Below are 17,796 nucleotides of genomic sequence, written 5' to 3' on the forward strand. Positions count from 1 at the left end.
AGTGACTTCTCTCCTTCTCGTCGTTTCCGTAAAACAGGCTACCCTTGGCTGTCCATCCTTTCGTCACAAAGAGAGCCACCACCTGGTCAATCCTACCGGGAAAGCCGGATGACCAAAGCAAGTCGTGCAATACGGTAATGCGCCATCCACCAAGTCAGTCTATGATAAAGTTAGTCCATTGTTCCATCATTCACCACTCATCCCGCGTCCCAATTTGGACGTTCAGCACTGGACAGAAGCATGTCTAATTTGAATTCCATTATCTGGAAAGTAATGCAGTAGTATAACCTTTATACCACAACAACACCGCTTGGGACGACTATCGTGATCTCCGTCACCGTCATCAACCACCACGTATTCACGTTTTCCAGTGCATAAGGCAAATTATTTCGTGTGACTCAGGAGGTCGAGCTAACCCCCAATGGCATGAAGGTGATGCGAAGTATTTAGCTCAATGCGTGTATGTGGTAGGTGGCTCTGAAGTCTTGCGGAAGTAATTTGATGAGGTCGCATCAACAGAAAGCGTGATAGACCACCAAAAGCCAATAAGTTTGTCATACCAGTAGTAGTATCATCATCATTATCATCATGAACAAAAACGTGAAGTGCTAGTCAGTACGAACATTGTACGTAGAGCTCTCTGGTGATTCGAATATGTAGACCTTGTTCTTCATGGTCATGTACCGAACGATAAAAAGCCCAAGCAGTTATAGCAAGAAATCTGCGTGACAATACCGAATATGTCAGCAGCCCATGGGAAATGGGACACAAATATTTTGACTGTTTTTCACACGGACCAACTAATAACGGAAAATAGGAAACATGACACACAAAAGTGATAGCTTCGAATGACAAGCGCTAATTGAGAAAAAATCTATTTCATGCATTGCGTTCAAAGTCAAATTTTGAACCGATGAGCAATGCAAATTCATATATTGTGAATATGTTTCTTGTAAATGCAAATTGTGGGCGAAGCCAAATTTTACACATTTCATCGAAAATCGGACTGAACAATCGCACTCAGAAAATCTGAGAAAAATATTGTGTCTAAAAAAAACCCTATACTCCAGATTCTGCCGGCCAAAAAGTGCACACTACTTCAAGCCCTTTTACCCTCCGTTTTTTTGCTTTGTCTGGGTAGTCTAAAAGTAATGCGCACGTTTTTTCTCTTTTATTATGTCTTAGTTTTGGTTTGGTTGTAATAAATCAAAAAGGAAAGGAAAAAAATGAAGTAGTGGTATTGGGACTTTTTTGTAACATCGCCATCGCATAGTTTGTTTGTTTTCGAGTCCAGTTTGGCACGCAGCATTAGGGCAAAGTTTGACCACTCGCCAACCACTCACAACACTCCAAGTGTATAAATGACTAGTGATATCAACTCACTCCAGAATTCAAGGCTCTCAACAACTGAAATGGACGTTCTAAAAGTATACGAAGTTTAATAAATAGGTTTAGGAATCAGGTCAGTTCTGCCACTCTATTATTTTCATAATCTTACTAGACGCACGTACGTACGTACATGTCTTGAGGATTTTGTGCTTCCATGTATGCATGGCATGCCTGTCTGCTTGTATTGAAAGCCAAGGGGAGGGCTTAACTTGTACCTATTCATGGTGAATTTGAGCTGAAACGACAGGCTAATCGGTGATTTTGAGTCGGTTCATTGTCCTTGGAAGCCAATGGACAAGTTACTTAGTCCAGGCTTGGCTTGATGATCTCTTCGGCTCTTTTCGAGCCTCAATGGGCTGCCACCCCATCGACCTGAATTGCCTCGGATCGAGGGCGGGATGGAAGCCAATGCTGACTGGCATGAAACGGGTGGGTACTATGCAAGCAAGTCCGAAGGTTAGCACCAAGCAAGCACAGAGGCAGACACACTCTCTCCTAAGCTCCAGTTACTCTCTTGATTTCAGTCGGGCAAACCGACCCCATCAGCCATCGTGGGTTCTGGAGAGAAGATTGGTTGTTGGGAGTTTGCTCTGAAGCTTTGAAGCTTTATCATATTCATCTTGAGGATGATTTGTTAACATGAAGATGTCAAGATCAACAAAGATTCAAACCATTTGCAAGCTAAGGCCCTGATAATTCAAGACGTTCAAGATTTTCGTTTGTAATGTGACAATTTCCACAAGGCCTCTTTCATTTTTTGGCAAACATAAGGCTTAAGTAACTAACATAACATAGAGGCCTTATGATTTGCTTCTTGTATGTTTGAATGAGCCTACAGGTTTTACATTTCACATGGCCTATTTTGATGGAACTGGGAGAACATAGACACAAGTTCCTCAAAGGTACAAGGTACTCAAAGCTAGTCTCTTTTTAAAGTCAACCATGCGTTCATGTCAAGGCAATTACTTCAAAGATGTCATATTTATTATCATCATCTCGCCGTCATTATTATTCAACTCATAGTACGATCCGATCGAAAAGATATTTGATTTCATCGGTAATGCTTTTTCGTCAAGTCTACTCGTTGTGATTTTTTAAAATTGTATTTCAATGACGTACTGCATTTGCTGGACTTGATCATAATGGATGAAGGATACAAGGCGTTTTCTTGACAAGATGAACTTGCTTTGTAAGTGATTCTAACATTGTCTTGTAATTTTGCGGTCAAGTTGTCAACACTCCATTTGTCTCCTCGTTGCAAATTGCTTGTCCATACATTAGTGAGCCGACGACAAATTTCGTCGTGTTCATCCGAATCCGAAAAGTGGTAATGGAGGAACCTCTTCTCAGAGAGGGTCTCTTCGGCTGTTCGAGATAATCCCCTTGAGTTTCCCCGAAGGAACGAACCAGTAGCTCCAGTCGAAGTAGAAGCAGTCAAAGCCAATGACTGTTCTGTATTGAATTGTTCTGAGTTCTGGGTTGGCGAGGGAGAGCCTCATGAAGCAGCCCATTTTGTGAGGCACAGCCTCAGAGTCGTTTTACGCATCATTACACAGACAACAATTCCGATAAGACGGATAAAGGAGGAAAAAAGAAGAAGAATAGGCAGAAGGGTTCTTCAAAGAATTAACCTTATTTACCTCTAAATCTGATACGGAGGAAAATATGTCCATCAAATGATGGGAGGGGAATACCGACAAACGAGAACGATACAGTGCGTCCTAGGTAATTGAAATGAGTTCAAATGACGGAATGTCTTCATTTGCTTAATACTCACAATTGGATGGCGACACTTCTTCAATCAGCAAACTTGTCACCGACAAAAGATTTCAAATCTGATCAAAAATCCAATTTGTCCTTCTTCTCAAAATGACCCGATTGATACGCGCACATCTAATATTTAAATAGTATCACGACTATCGTCATTTTTGATAAGAACGATGCCAAAAAACATCACGAACTTTTACTCGCAACGTTGGGGCACAGTGAGGGGGCTTTTGTTAAGTGCTCGTCTCTGATGTGTTTAATTGATGAACACGTTGTTTGATTGGGCTCCCCAGTAATTGAATGGATGTGGTATGAGCAAGAGCAAAAAAGGCACTTCCCTTATGGTTAGGAAATTTGGACAGCCTCGTTGGACTAATGTGACAAAAGTGGCGGACGGTCCAGTAGGGAGTATTTCCACACTTAAATCACATGGAATCTGGTTGGTACATTTACAAGCCTTAATGCAAATTTGCAACGATTCTTTATACAAGGAAAAAACATAAAATATGTACTAGAATGCAGTGCTAGGCATGTGATACGTCAAAGCATCTCGACAAGGGTTTTCACTTGTCTGCCTCTGTCAAATAAAAGCAACCATTAACTGTTTGGTTGGTCGCATTGAATTTCTCGGCGAATGCGAAATGTGCAAGAAAGTGGTTTAATGGTTACTGGTCTCGCATACGTATGGGCTCCCTGGGTGATCGTTGGCAGTGTTGTGAAGTGATGATGTCTATGGCATTGACATGTTCATTATATTGAGTTATGCTTTTGTAAGCTTTGACTGACACGGATGGTAGTCGCCGGCATTTGCCGTGGGGGAGCAGAGGTTTTTTTTTCTCTGGGTTCAATCCACCATTGTTCACTTGGGTCTTTTGAGTTGCTACAATATGAGGCCAAAGTACTGCCAGTCCATTGGGCGACGAACTGCAATCTGTTCTGCAGTTAATGCTACTCCCTTGTGGCAATTGCTGGTGGTCGGCTACTGGGATGGGTGTGCAGCATGGACCTAACTTGGGACAAATCAGACCAGAAGGGCCACCATCCCCAATGTACCCACTACTAGTGAGATGGCTTGGTATGGAGTCAGTGGTAGTCACATACACAAGGGAGCCAGAGCCTTCTTGCTTTTGGGTTGTTGTAACGGGGCATAAGGGAAAGATGAAAGAGGGCAGAGAGAGCTCACCAAGTTGGGCTTTTCAATTCGACTGAACAAGCCAAGTCGGTTTTAAGGATCTGCGAGTGGGTCTCCAGCCGTATCAATGGTACCTTAGGGACTACTGCATCAAGGACTTGGAGGCCGTGAAAATATAGAAATAAGCAATAACCATGGGTTGATTAAATTCGAACGGAATTCAATTTGTTCACGTAAGTATTGTATTCTTACAAAAAGTAAGCTTACAAGGGAAATCCTATTTAGTCACGTTGTCAAGGGTTTTAGAAGTCCTTCAATACTGCAATGTGCCATTTGCCATATGAATAGAAGAGTGGGTTTGGCTTGGTAAGTGACTACTTCTACAACGACGACAACGATGTGGATAACAACAACAGCATCGACGAGGATCGTGTAGGGATTTATGTAGTGTAGATGAACTGCTGGTCGGTAGTTCAAGTCCTTTGTCAATTTGTCAGATTCAGAAGAACCGTGGAATTTTGATCCTCGTCAACCATTGAAAGCAGAAAATGTTCGTCGTCGTGGTTGAGTTTTGTGACAGTCTGCTAAACAAAGAGCAACCAAAGGCTATTGAAATTATGGAAACTTCATCTTGACAAATTCTTATCTGCTAGTTTGATGCGACACTTGAAGAGTGGTGTGGCGATTCACTCTTAGCCAAATTCATATAAGATTCCTGAAGAAAATGACCGAGGCTACTTCTTCCAGTACGTTGTCCCCAATACTTTGGTCATTGGATGGCTGCTTTCATCTGACATTCCCAAAAGTGATCAAGAGTGTGACAAATTAGAATCATTCGACGGAATCCATCGCCGAATAATCTCTTAATTCGATCTGACAAAGAGGCAAGATCTCGTGGCCGAATTTTGAATTTGGTTTCAACACATGTGTGTGTACCATGATCAAATATAGGACAAGAAGGCAATGCTAACCATTTTAGGAATCAAGTCGAGCTCAAATGTTCAAGACAGACAAATGCTCAATACTGCTTAACATGTTATTTTCCATTCAGCCACTCCAGAGCTTAACAATGGCTTCCTCGCGACTGTTTCGTCCATTTCCGTCTCTCCTTCACTGGCTCACGGCCTCACGCTCCTGCCTGCTCAATTGTCGTGTTTGCCTTCACAGACGGGTAGTCTGTTTTGGCTCCGCCCTCTCAACGATTCACAGACTCGAGCGACCAATCAGAGTCAAGGCAATCTCGCGCTAGTAAGCGGTGAATCGCCTTAGAGCATGAAGCGATGTCAAACAGAGGGCTGTTACGTAGCAACTTGGTTGATTCTGTGCTTGTCTTACTGGTCGGCCAACGGAAGGAGTCCTCAGAAATCGGACCCTAAAAGCACCTCGCATCAGTCAATCTCGCAACTTCCACGCGATAACTACTCGCCTTTGTCTGTTTGGACTTACAACCGACCAATCGTTCCAGATTAACTAGTTTTGAGGGCGATTTCGAAGTTTAAGAGAGAACTCTCCTGTCCCATGACAAGTTCTTCTTGTGCAAACAATCAGTGATGCTTTATCATTCTTCACCTAAACTTCATCACGTACACACAATGGCTTCTATCATGGAACAGAAACCGCAGCAAGCATCAAGTAAGTAAATATAACGACTGCTTTTAGAGCTCTCAAGATATGGGATTCCTTCACGCAATTGTTAAATTCTTTATTTTGACCACGATCTTCATATATTTTATCTAGGCCGAATCCTGTACGATATTCCATGCAAGGTGTGTACGGATCACTCATCAGGCAAGCATTATGGAATATTTGCTTGCGATGGTTGCGCTGGGTTCTTCAAGGTAAGCATTAACTCATGAGTAACTTCTTTTCAATCTGGTCCCTTGGAACCATGGCAGCTGAGTGGTCTGATGTACCCGATAGATGCACGACATGGTTCCCCTGAGGGCATGGCTTCGAATCCCGCCTTCAGAGAAAACCTTCCATTTAACTCATGTCACTTTTGGCCAACTTAGAGCATTCAAGTTTGAACGAGCAACCGCATTGCCAGTTGGTCCGGTTGCGTCTGCCAAGGGCTCTGTTGAATCGATAAGCATTAACGGTAGACCACGGTTGGGACCGTTCTCTCATCAATTCTCACAACCTCTATGGACACAATTTGATCATCACTGTCTGTGATCAATAATGAATGGGATTAAAATGTCACAATATTTCGAGAGCCAATTGAGCCAAGTGTGAAGAGACTGTTGACAAGAACTTGTCAAATTAGGTTGCTAATTGCCACGAAATGGAAGAGACCCTGGTGTGACAACTCAGGATTATCTGGACCAAGGAGCTCATTCATTCATTCTGATTTATTTTTCAGAGGTCAATCAGGAGAAATCGTCAATACGTATGCAAAGCTAAGAGTGAAGGAGCCTGTGTCGTGGACAAAACCCATCGCAATCAATGCCGTGCTTGTCGTCTCCAACGATGTGTTTCTGTTGGAATGAATCGAGAAGCAGTTCAACATGAGAGAGGACCTCGAAATAGCACTCTGCGGAGACAAATGTCTTTGTTTTTCAAAGACCAAGGAAGCGGAATCGACTCAGAAACCGGACTCCCACAAAATAGCAGTAGCAATCTCATGGATTGCTCTCCTACCAGCAGTCCCCCAACTATGCCTTCCCACTCACCGGGGTCTGGGATCACAGAGGGTCTTGGCTCAAGGACTGCATTGGGTCCTATGCCACCCGGATCCAGCCCAATGCTGCACCATTACAACGTAGATCCAGCCATGACCACGATTCCCATCAATCTGAAAGCCTCCTTATCCCATTTATTCACGGGCCCCAGGAATTTGGGGCCATTTCGACCGCAAGCTGGACTGATTGCACCCACACCCCGTTACATGCCGCGATTGGGCTTGTCAGGTATGGTACATCCCATGCCGCCCAGCCCAGAACACACCTCGCCTCAGCATCACCCTCAATTGCCGCCATTTTCTTATCACCTACACTCGATGCTTTCAAACTCGAATCTTGGGCTTTCCGAAACGGCCGCCCGATTACTTTTTATGAATGTGAGATGGACAAAACATGTACCAGCCTTCACCTCACTTCCATATCGCGACCAGCTCAGTTTATTAGCAGCCTCGTGGCGGGAATTATTTGTTCTGAGTGCAGCCCAATTCGCCTTGCCCATTGAGTTGGCCGCCATGAGTGGGGAGTCCTTGAAGGTTGAAGTCTTAGCTGAATTAAAGTCCTTCCAAGAAGCCATCAAGTCGTTCCAAACCTTGCACGTGGATCCCACTGAGTACGCATGTCTTAGGGCAATTATTCTCTTCAAAACGAGTGTAGAAAATAACGGAAACGATGCCTCGCCAAAAAATGAATTGAGAGACCAATCTGCGATAACTGCCCTTCAGGATCAAGCCCAACTAACTCTTTCCAAGTACATTGCTTCCAACTATACTTGTCAGCCATCCCGTTTTGGAAAGCTATTACTTCTTTTACCAGGACTGCGAACAATTTCATGCAATACCATTGAACATTTGTTCTTTCGGAGAACAATCGGGACAATTCCATTGGACAAGATTATATGCGACATGTTCAGATCCGGCGAGGATATACCAGAATAAATGTTAGGTTTAAGTTAACATGTAAATGATCTCGCATTTTTTCTCCTAATTTGTTGAAACATTGCTCAGCGTGCATGCAAATTGAAAAACTAACTTTGATACAAAATTATTTTAAAGAGCTCTATTTTGTTAAATAAAGTAAAACATATCTCTCATTCAGCCTTCAGTCTTATATTTTGGTGCCTGACACTACTATTTTCGAACTATTTGTTTTCATTGTTCATAAACGTTTAATCCTCCTCCAGACAACTTCAGACTTGCTTTTTATAGCTCAATTAAAAATGACTAGCAAATATGCGGCATCAAACTTAATCATTTCTGATTAATAGCAGATATGTTCGTGGCTTATCCGCTTGACCGTTTAACCGCTTTGGCTCTTACTTCAACCAATCTGAGTTGACGATTTCAGGCAAGACAGAATTGAATTGGTTCAGAGAAGGTTAAGCGGATAGGCCACGAAAATATCTGCTATTGGGCTCGTGAAGTCGAAATGGGCTCTTATGGTGCACTCATTCGGAGTTTAAGCTACATAATTTTAACGATGGTTAATTCATGAGCTTATTAATTATACTCACTCATTATTTGACTTTTTTGGTTTCATATTGTGATCTGTTAAAGGCAATGAAGACATATGAATAACGGGCATGGTTTTCGTTGCAGTGGTCGATGATTCTAACCTCTACTGAGCAAAAATTATTGTTCTATTGCAACTCTTGAGTTCTGTCGTACTAAGTATCATTTCGTCCAGTAAAAACACTTAATACGCGACAGAACTCAAGAGTTGCAATAGAACAATAATTTTTGCTTAGTAGAGGTTAGAATCATCGACGACTGCAACAAAAACCATGCCCGTTATTCATATGTTTTCATTGCCTTTAACAGATCACAATATGAAACCAAAAAAGTCAAATAATGAGTGAGTATAATTAATAAGCTAATGAATTAGACATCGTTTTTACTGGACGAAATGATACTTGCGAGAAGACATAAAAAGATGCAAATTTTCATTGCTTGATTGTTTGTACAGTGTTATTGCCAAATTAAGAAAAAAACCATTTATTGTCGATTTACGTCAACTTATCTCAAGGCCTGCGCTTCCATCCACCTTTTACTAAAGAGTACCTTAATCAACTGACATTAATGGAATAATCCCATACCATGCACATAAAACAAACTGTTGACGAACACTCGGGAAGAAATGAATCAACTTGGATAAAGTCAGTTCAATTCAAGCCCGACAATCTCGAAATTAATCCTAGAATAATTGGAAGGTGGCTCAGTGGGCGAAATCAGTGTGCAGTCTTCCTAGTTTCTGAAAGGAACGATAACAGTCCTCGAACCCGTCAACTCTAAGGAGAGCTCAGATTAACTTTCTCGTCTGGGATTTTGTCTAAATCCTTTGAGAGATGGCTTGATTTGCTAGGTAGATGAGTCAAATGATGAATGCCTCGTTGAGCAAGTACATCACCAATAATGGTGCATTGCATATGCTCATAGAAATTTGTTGGAACAAATATTTTCTGGGTTACATCCTTTTTTAAAAGAGTTTACGTACAAAATGCATTGTAAATATACAAGTTTGGAGTGTTTAATGGAAAGTCAATTCGAATTGAAATCCACCATTTGACATGGAATCTGACACCGGGCATAGTAAACGAATATGCAACTTTAGATCCAAAACACTCCTGATTCAAGTTCAAACCAAAAACTCTTTCTTATGTAGTAGCTCAACCCGTCCTTATTTGTATTATGTCGTCTAACTTCAGAAGCGAAAAGCTTGCGCTAGTCCCAAAAGAAAGGGTTGATTAGAAACAAAAGATTCTCAATATGTCCCCATTTGTGTGCAAGTACCGTAAGGAAAAGGACAACCAATGTGGAAATGGATGTGCGAAGTGCAGGAAGGAAGGAAGGAAGGAAGGAAGCCAAACGCGAAAGCAAGAGTGACGTGACATCAAGAAGGATACTCGCATGTACAAAGAAAACAATGGGCTAACGAACATTGAGACTAGAGTTCTAGGTATGATGGTGAATGACCCTCCGATATTCTTCTAGCTCCAACAAGCTTACGCTCTTGTGGTGATATGATTTGATTTCGAATACAATTAGTTACGCGATTCTAAATATAAAATTCCAAATTCAGGGAGCCATTGGATAGAAAGGTCACTTTGAGATTATTTTGGTTCTAGTAAGGCCGTGCTGTGTTTGCGATGAGGTTTACCTTAATCACATTTAGTTATGTGATTCTAAAAATAATGTTCTGGGTTCAGGAAGCAAGTGGGTTGAAGTCCTCTTGAACCTTGACACCTTAATAACAAGTTACCAAAAAACTTTCAAGTCTAGCGAGAATGATACTCTTCTACTTAGAGCTCCGATCGAGGAGGCCAATTGTTTCCACGGAAATTCAGGTTTCATTTCTACTGAGTAGGTTCTTTGCATATAGAAGAAAACAACCAAACTAGCTTGACATTTATGGGAATGTAGGTATGATTTCTACACCTTCTTTACCAATACTCCATGCCAAACGTTGTGGAAGCGCACGAAATAATTTCTCTTTTTTTATTTATAACATGATAACATTATAGGTTCTGTGGTTGAACGTGGGCCTACCAGCACAGCCCGCCATCACATCGTTGTTCTGCAGTTAAGATAGGTTGTCCCATAATCCAAATCAGATTGATCTCCGTGTAGTTGAAGTCCAAAAGTTTCCTACAGAAACGTCGGGGAGGAGGAACGCACAGGGAATTTCTCTCATGTTAAGATACTGTGCTAACCATCGCACTTAATCTCCGCCCGAAAACATGGAGATGTGAAGCTCAAGGTCTCAAGTTACGTGTATTTAACTTGAACTTGAACTGAAGGCTGAAACAAGGCAAAAAAAATACAAACTTTATCCAAAGTCATTGGCACATTTTTCAAGCTTAAAATTTTTGAGGTGTAATGTGATACATAAGGGCAGCCGTAGCACTTTATAATGATTCTTTTTTAAACATCTCTAAATGATGCAGTTTAACTGACTCAAACACTCAAAAAATATCTGTTACTCGTTCCGTTTTTCAACTCCCGAAGTGCCCTTTTTTCTCGTCTTTAAAGGAAACTTGAAAGCTGAAGGACGATCTTCACAGAATGCCATAACATTAGAATCACTAACAGAATATTCTTGTCTTTCATTAGTTTACTCCATTTCCATAAACTATATGTTATGTGTATCTATCAAAGGTCTGAGTAAGTTATAATCACTATGCTTTCGAATAGTGTATTGGCTCCAGTTTTGTTCCATGACGTAAGTTGCTTGTTTTCATTTTACTTTCCAAGGGTAATTTTTCTGATGCCTACTCGTAGCGTACGGAAATTATGGGTTGTTGACTCAGCCTCTACCACCACAGAGAAGTAGAGATGGGGATCAAATTAATAATCGAGGGAGGTTGCGATCACGGCTTAAAACTTAGATTTTCAATGGCCTATGACATTACTGATGGAATGTCCTGCCGAAACCCGTTAGTTAGCCTCAAAAAGTAACCCTCATTATTCTTCCATGAAACCAGGGTTGAGTTTTGCCCAACCTTAACTTTTTGCGTTACGATGCAATAGGCGGGTGTAGTGGGTTGAATTTGAAATTTGATTTGATCCCGTCACTACAGAGAAGCATACTTTTCGTGAGAAATCAAAACAATGCCGCTCTGCCTCCCAATGCTGCTAGGTGGCATATTTCCATGCCAAAAAGTAGGTTCCTGGCATATTTTTGACTCCTCTGGCATGGAAAATTCTGTTTGGACATGTTTTCCAGATCTGGCATGTTTATTGGCATATCTTGGCTCTTCTGTTCTAACTGTTACATTTCCTCTCAAATTTACTTAAGTTTATTTTTTAGAATAACTCATGCACCCATGACAAGAAAAATTTCAGTATCACTTGGAGCGAGGAACCATACTTTCTAATTTGATTGCATGATTGATTTGAATTTGGGGTTGCACATTTGCTGACCTGTACTTGAAGGAAATTTGTTTAAAAGAGCATAATTGATAAATATCTGCACAAAACTGTACAAATACCAGTTTCTTGCTGAAAAAATTCAAGTTAAACACATTACAAAGCTGCATTGGGCTAATTGATCAATATGGGTAAAAAATATCTGATCCTCTTGGGCAAAATAATGTATTTCTATTATCTCAAAATGGAGCCAAATATCATCTTTTTCCTCCTCAAAGTGGCTGTCGCAATCTAAAATAGAAATTACTGCCTTTTGAGGTGTTTTTGCTTTTTTGAGGCCTTTCTTAAATTCCTAGCAGTTTGAGACGAAACAACTATTGATTTTACTTAGTTGAAATGCGAATAAATCACAGTTCGAAACCTATTTGCATCATACTCTAGGTCATATCAAAAATTCAATCTGGCCAATAAACTAAACTCAAGCCAATGTCCGCAAATTGTTCATGCTGTATCAATTGACGATCAATGGTACGAATAAATCCAAATTGCCCCAGTTTACAGGAGGAATCTTGGTTTCTTGGATTAAGACTTTTTCATCAAACGAAAATATTCTAGAATTTTATACAATGTCAGCTCCGCTAAACGGATCAAAAAGCAAAGTTAGTCACCCTGGGAAAATGATCAATTTTTGAAGATCACCAAGTCTCCAGTGAGGTAATTAAATACAAGTGCACCCACTTTGATTTCAAAGGTAATGAAATGTATTGCAAACTACAATTTCACCCCCGAGGTTTTGTGCGATTGTTAAGACAAAAAAATCCAATCACCAGGCCAACATCACATCCATCATCGACCTGGGCAGAACCACAATCTTTCATATTTCTCGTACCCTCAGAGACGGGACCCACCCTCTAGTCTTTTTGTGTTTTCACTGCTTTGGTCACCATTGATACCACCCACCAGCCCCCTGGCTGGGACCCGACCGACCCGAGCGAGATGGACTCACATTTTAAGGTGCTCCCACTTCTGTGTCCCACACCGGCCAGTCTTCGGTATTTCAGGCTGGCCAGCGGGAATTTGCAGGCCCGTTTCCTTACGAAGTCATTTCGAAGGAAGGGAGGATCAGGCTGAACAGGCTGGAGAAATGTGGAAGCCACAACATTAGGCCGGGGCAGGGAGGGACTGACTGGGTGGCCCTGATCCCGCTGGATCCACATCACAGCGAAAGAGAGGAGGGCTGGACAAGCTACCAGATCCCAACCCTACCTAGCAGATCCACCGACCCACCGACCCACCGACCCACCGACCCACCGACCCACCCTCTGGGTCACCTCAAGCCCTGAATCCACCCGAACAAGAACAAGTACAAGAACAACAATCTGAAGAGGACGAGGAAGAAGCGAAGCTCATCTCACCAACCAACCAACCAACCAACCATCTATTCATCCATCGGATTAGTCCTAGATCAGGGACACCTGGGCGCTCCTCCCACCCGCCTGTGACCTCTAGACCCTTGGTGGGTCGACTCGGTTGAGCGACTGAGCGAGTGTGCCGACCGTGGGACCGTGAAATATTGATGAACACGGCTCCGGATGCCAAATCGTGCCCACTCTCTGTTCCAGCCATGTCCGATCTCTAGTAGTGGCAGTGAGATGCTTCGGGCCCCAACTGCCTAAAAACGAGCAAGGCCGCCGCCTTCAGTGCTTGGGGCCCGTGATCGGGTCCCTAGTCGCGTCCCTGGTCGCTCTGGCAGAACCCCGCCAGAGAATTCCAAACTTCAAAGAGGGGCCCAACCCACTTGGTATGACTGGATGTTTCAACCAACTCCTCATTTCTCTGGGCTGCTTAATGTCCGTTGGTCCTCCTTCGAGATATCACGTCCTTCGGGCCCCAGGCCACACCCTGCGTGGGCGGATCTGCCTTTCCAGCATCTGATTGGCATTCAAGAATGACTAGGGCGCCCTCTTGGCCCAAGAGTGTGTCTTGTGTGGACATTTGTTGAATGGGCCAAAAAACATTGAAAGACCGGAAGCTTTAATTGATTCTGAATGGGAACAAACGAATGCTGGTGCATGCGTAGTGCTTACGTACAAACTGGCTGATCTTTTGTGTCAGACGATCGATTTCAATGATATGTTGATTGGGCTTTGCGAGCTTTGAACTCCCTCTCTTCAAGTTCATTATGCCGCTACCCGAGAGGCTCATTGAGCCGGTGAGCGTGTCCCGCGGTACCCTTCAATATCCCGTGCCTGATGAATTAGAAGGCGTAACCAATGGCACTTTGGCTAATATCATTCGTCAGCTCTCGTCGGTGTCGCGTCACGCCGAGGAAATGTTTGGGAATCTCTTTTACGAAGCCGAAGCCATCGCCCAACGCAGTTCGCACGTACAGGCCCGCATCGATCGCTTGGCCGTGAAAGTCACTCAATTAGATTCCACAGTTGAAGAAGGTAAGACTTGTGGGCGCGTAATGCCTTAATTTCCACAATCGAATGATAATATTCGGTGTTCCATTTTATAGTATCCTTGCAAGACATTCATCAAAAGCGAGCCTTCCGATCGTCACAAACCTTCGATCAGCAGGTCGTGTCGCGTGAAACAATGCCCAAGGCTATGTTGGAAGCTTATTTGGCGTGTGATAAGCCACCCCCCTTGGACAATCTTAACCCGTATCGGTAAGAATGGCGCATCTGGCTTGGATGATGATCCACGAGCAATGATAGCAATGACATGACTCCAATTGTGAACTGCCATTCTAGGGATGATGGAAAAGATGGACTGAAGTTCTACACCGACCCCAATTATTTCTTTGAACTGTGGCGCCAAGAGATGCTTAAAGACACGGAAAGAGTGATGCACGATAAAGGCCGCAAGGTAAGTTAGTCATATTTCATTCAAACGTTACTCATCTGTATGAGTCTCATTGACCAATTAGCATTAGATTCAGTGCAATGGATCTTAAGGAAATTATTTGTTTGTGACAGCAGCTCAGGGGTTTGAGGGTATCAAGCATTCCAATGATGCCGGTCATCAATATGTTTATATAGAGGCTTTACATAAAATGATACTACGACAAGAGTAGGGCGAACTGGCAGTCATTGGCTCTTTAACCTTTAATTTGCAGTGGTATACCATGGTGGTGACCAAGACACAAGATATGGTTGTAAGTTAGTGTTTGTTAATCGGATCACCCCTAACCTTTTTCATAAAGATGTGTGTATCTCCCTGGAGAATAACATCTTGCATTGGTCTAACTGATTGTTGATGTGCAAATACTGCTGTTTTTGACCACCACCTGTTTGGAATGAGAGCTCCTTCTCCCAACGAAAGAAAACGCACAATGTACAATGCTTACTCACAGAGATTCTTTTTTATTTAGCACGGCCAAGGAAAAGGTCATCATGTTCATGGAAATGGGACTTCGAGTGGGGAAAAGCATGAGAGAAATAAGAAAAAGATTCGGAATCCTAGCAATACCGCCGAAAAGCAACGTCAAAAAGCCATGAATCGTGGTGAATATATAGTCGCTCAGAGCGACTACAACCCCAACAATCCGATGAGGAACAGTCAAGGGGGACCAACTTACTTTAATGGCGATCAAATGCACCAGCCGCATCAAATGAACGGAGGAGGGATCTATCCCGGAATGCCAGAATATGCCATGAACTCGCAATCATCGATTCATCATCGGCCAAATAACATCGATCTTCATGAACCCAACTTTCCCCTGTATTCTAGTGGACCTGCCCCCGGTGGATATCAAGGCTATAATCCCACCCAGGAACCCATCTATACGCCTCGTATCTTGAGGAACGATAACAATAGCATGCCCCCAATTCACAACACATCAGTTGTTGCTCCTGCTAGCACCACCTCCAACCAATCTCATTCTAGTCGACCTATAAACTTTGAGCCCGTGAATGCCCTGGACGTCAACCGGCGAGATTTATCCTCGGTGACTATGGGGTCCGGCACTTCGTCGTATCAAAGTGGATTCATGGATCCACAGGCAGCGATGACCCTCTCTCCTCAAGGAACGCCCACCCGCAGGCCCAATCAACCCCCACCGGCTCCACCCCCAACAACCACTGACTCGTTCGCCGGGGGTGTGCCTCAACAGCTGCGTGAAAATTTGAACAGCAGTCTTCCGCCTCCGCCCATGATGATGTCTCAGATTCAAAATGGCAATGGCCTTATGGATTTGTCGTCGTCGTCAGGTCAGGGTGATGTGGATTTTCTCCCACCCCCTCCTCCTGTGCCAAAGCAAGAAAACTTCCATCAGGAATTGGTGGGTGCAATTCCGCCAGCTTTAGCTGGTATGAAATCTCAACTCGATAGTGCCCCGTCGCCACCCCCTCCACCTGTATCAGCAACTTCGTCAAGGAATACGGATGTAACAACTGCGGGGAAAGGTACGTCAGATTCGGGGATAGCCGTCACGAACAACGGTGGGACTTTACCGACGGGTGCACCACCTCCACCGCCTCCGCCCCCACCTGCCCCTGGTCTGATCTTAAACAATGGTTCAACCAAGAATTTAGACATCAAAAAGGTGAGTTGTCAATTTGAGACCCATTAATGGGTGGTAGATTATCAGATCGTCCATCTCACAGATATCACCCGGCAATGTGAATGGTTCCCCATCATTGACCGACAACGGCGGCACACAAGGCAGTGTCAATTCGTCCCCCAAAAAGCCCATGATGCCCGCGCAGCCTGACATTCGTTCCGATCTTTTAAAAGCCATCCGAGATGGTAAGTTGGCTTCAATATCTTCAACATGGAGTCTTTGAAAATTTTAAGAGAAAATGATTTTTGTATTTTTTCTGCTACACGTGCTTTGAGAGACGTTTTTGTCTTTGTTCATTGAACGCTTATTACGAGTTTCCACCTTTTAGGCATTGCTCTACGTCGTGTGGAACAAGTTGGCAAAGAAGAGGAACAAAGCAATGGCAAAGAAGGTGGAACTGCAGACGTAGCCTCGATCCTGGCCCGCCGAGTGGCCGTCGAAATGTCGGATAGTGACGATGCTGGTGCACCCACTGATTCGGAATATGACTCCGACGATTGGGGCGACGAAAGCACAGCCTGACGAAAATCCGCGGGGGATGATCATGTCACCACGACCAGCAACTATTACAACAACTTTAATAACTTCAAGGACGGCGATCAAACTCAAGCCAAATCTGTCCTGGCCTCTATGAGTAATCCTTACTTCTTTAAATCCCAAGAATCCCTGGCAACTGTCATTGACATAGATGAGGATGAATCTAATTCCCCTGCGATTCCAAATCAAGATAACCTTAAAGAAGGGTCGGACAATGGCTCCACCGAACGACAGGGTGATGATGCTGTCTCTGAGACCCCCGAAATCAAAGATCAATGAGAGTAGCCTTCTGACGGCACTCACGCAAGCTTGGTCTTGGGCTAGAACCCCGAGAGAAAACTCAATTTGCAATCAGCTTCATTGAACCAAGCCAAGAAATTTAATGCGCTTGTACCATCCATCTTCCTTCCTTGAGAATGAGCTTGTGGGACGGATGCGATAATGGATGCCCCTGAGTATGCTATTTACTGCTGCTACGTTAACTCTAGAGTGAGTGTGAATCCGGAAAGCCTCATAGCAATTCTGCCAATACTAACCAATGTCCTTATGTCACGTTCAAGACGAAAATGCATCTCTTTCTTCCTTAGGAGAGTAGTGTAATTGATGGCATTGGTCAAGTCTCGGGGGAAAGTTTTCAGATGGTCTCGGAACTCAACTCATGATTGAGAAAAGAAAGATGGACTGTGAACAGGTATCCCGTCAAATTAGTCTGTTACTAATCAGAGCGACTCTTGAGTCTCTTTTCTTAGTACGTTCATAAAATAGGACATTGCAATCAATGCAATCAGAGGCAAGTGGTTGGTTACAAACTTGTATAGTTAAAAGCTTACGTCAAGAGGGCAATAATTCTTAATTTTT

General features: G+C 43.2%; 2 protein-coding genes across 3 annotated transcripts; both read left to right on the forward strand.

Annotated features, from left to right (window-relative positions):
* The first annotated feature begins 5,622 nt into the window (after nt 1-5,622).
* LOC131880477 (nuclear receptor subfamily 2 group E member 1-like) lies at nt 5,623-8,030 on the forward strand. The gene is made up of 3 exons (XM_059227134.1): nt 5,623-5,920; nt 6,026-6,126; nt 6,651-8,030. The coding sequence occupies exons 1-3, from the start codon at nt 5,839-5,841 to the stop codon at nt 7,902-7,904; spliced, it is 1,437 nt and encodes a 478-aa protein (XP_059083117.1). The 5' UTR covers nt 5,623-5,838; the 3' UTR covers nt 7,905-8,030.
* A 5,088-nt stretch (nt 8,031-13,118) lies between these two features.
* LOC131881459 (actin-binding protein WASF2-like) lies at nt 13,119-17,524 on the forward strand. 2 transcript variants are annotated; one of them, XM_059228331.1, is made up of 7 exons: nt 13,119-14,281; nt 14,353-14,506; nt 14,591-14,705; nt 14,956-14,994; nt 15,211-16,383; nt 16,445-16,586; nt 16,730-17,524. In XM_059228331.1, the coding sequence occupies exons 1-7, from the start codon at nt 14,014-14,016 to the stop codon at nt 16,921-16,923; spliced, it is 2,085 nt and encodes a 694-aa protein (XP_059084314.1). In that variant the 5' UTR covers nt 13,119-14,013; the 3' UTR covers nt 16,924-17,524. The 2 variants fall into 2 exon arrangements, with proteins under 2 accessions (XP_059084314.1, XP_059084315.1); XM_059228332.1 differs by lacking the exon at nt 14,956-14,994 and having other exon boundaries at nt 13,124-14,281.
* The last annotated feature ends 272 nt before the right edge of the window (nt 17,525-17,796 follow it).

This window comes from Tigriopus californicus, chromosome 5, assembly GCF_007210705.1.
Source record: "Tigriopus californicus strain San Diego chromosome 5, Tcal_SD_v2.1, whole genome shotgun sequence".
NCBI classification, from domain to species: domain Eukaryota; kingdom Metazoa; phylum Arthropoda; class Copepoda; order Harpacticoida; family Harpacticidae; genus Tigriopus; species Tigriopus californicus.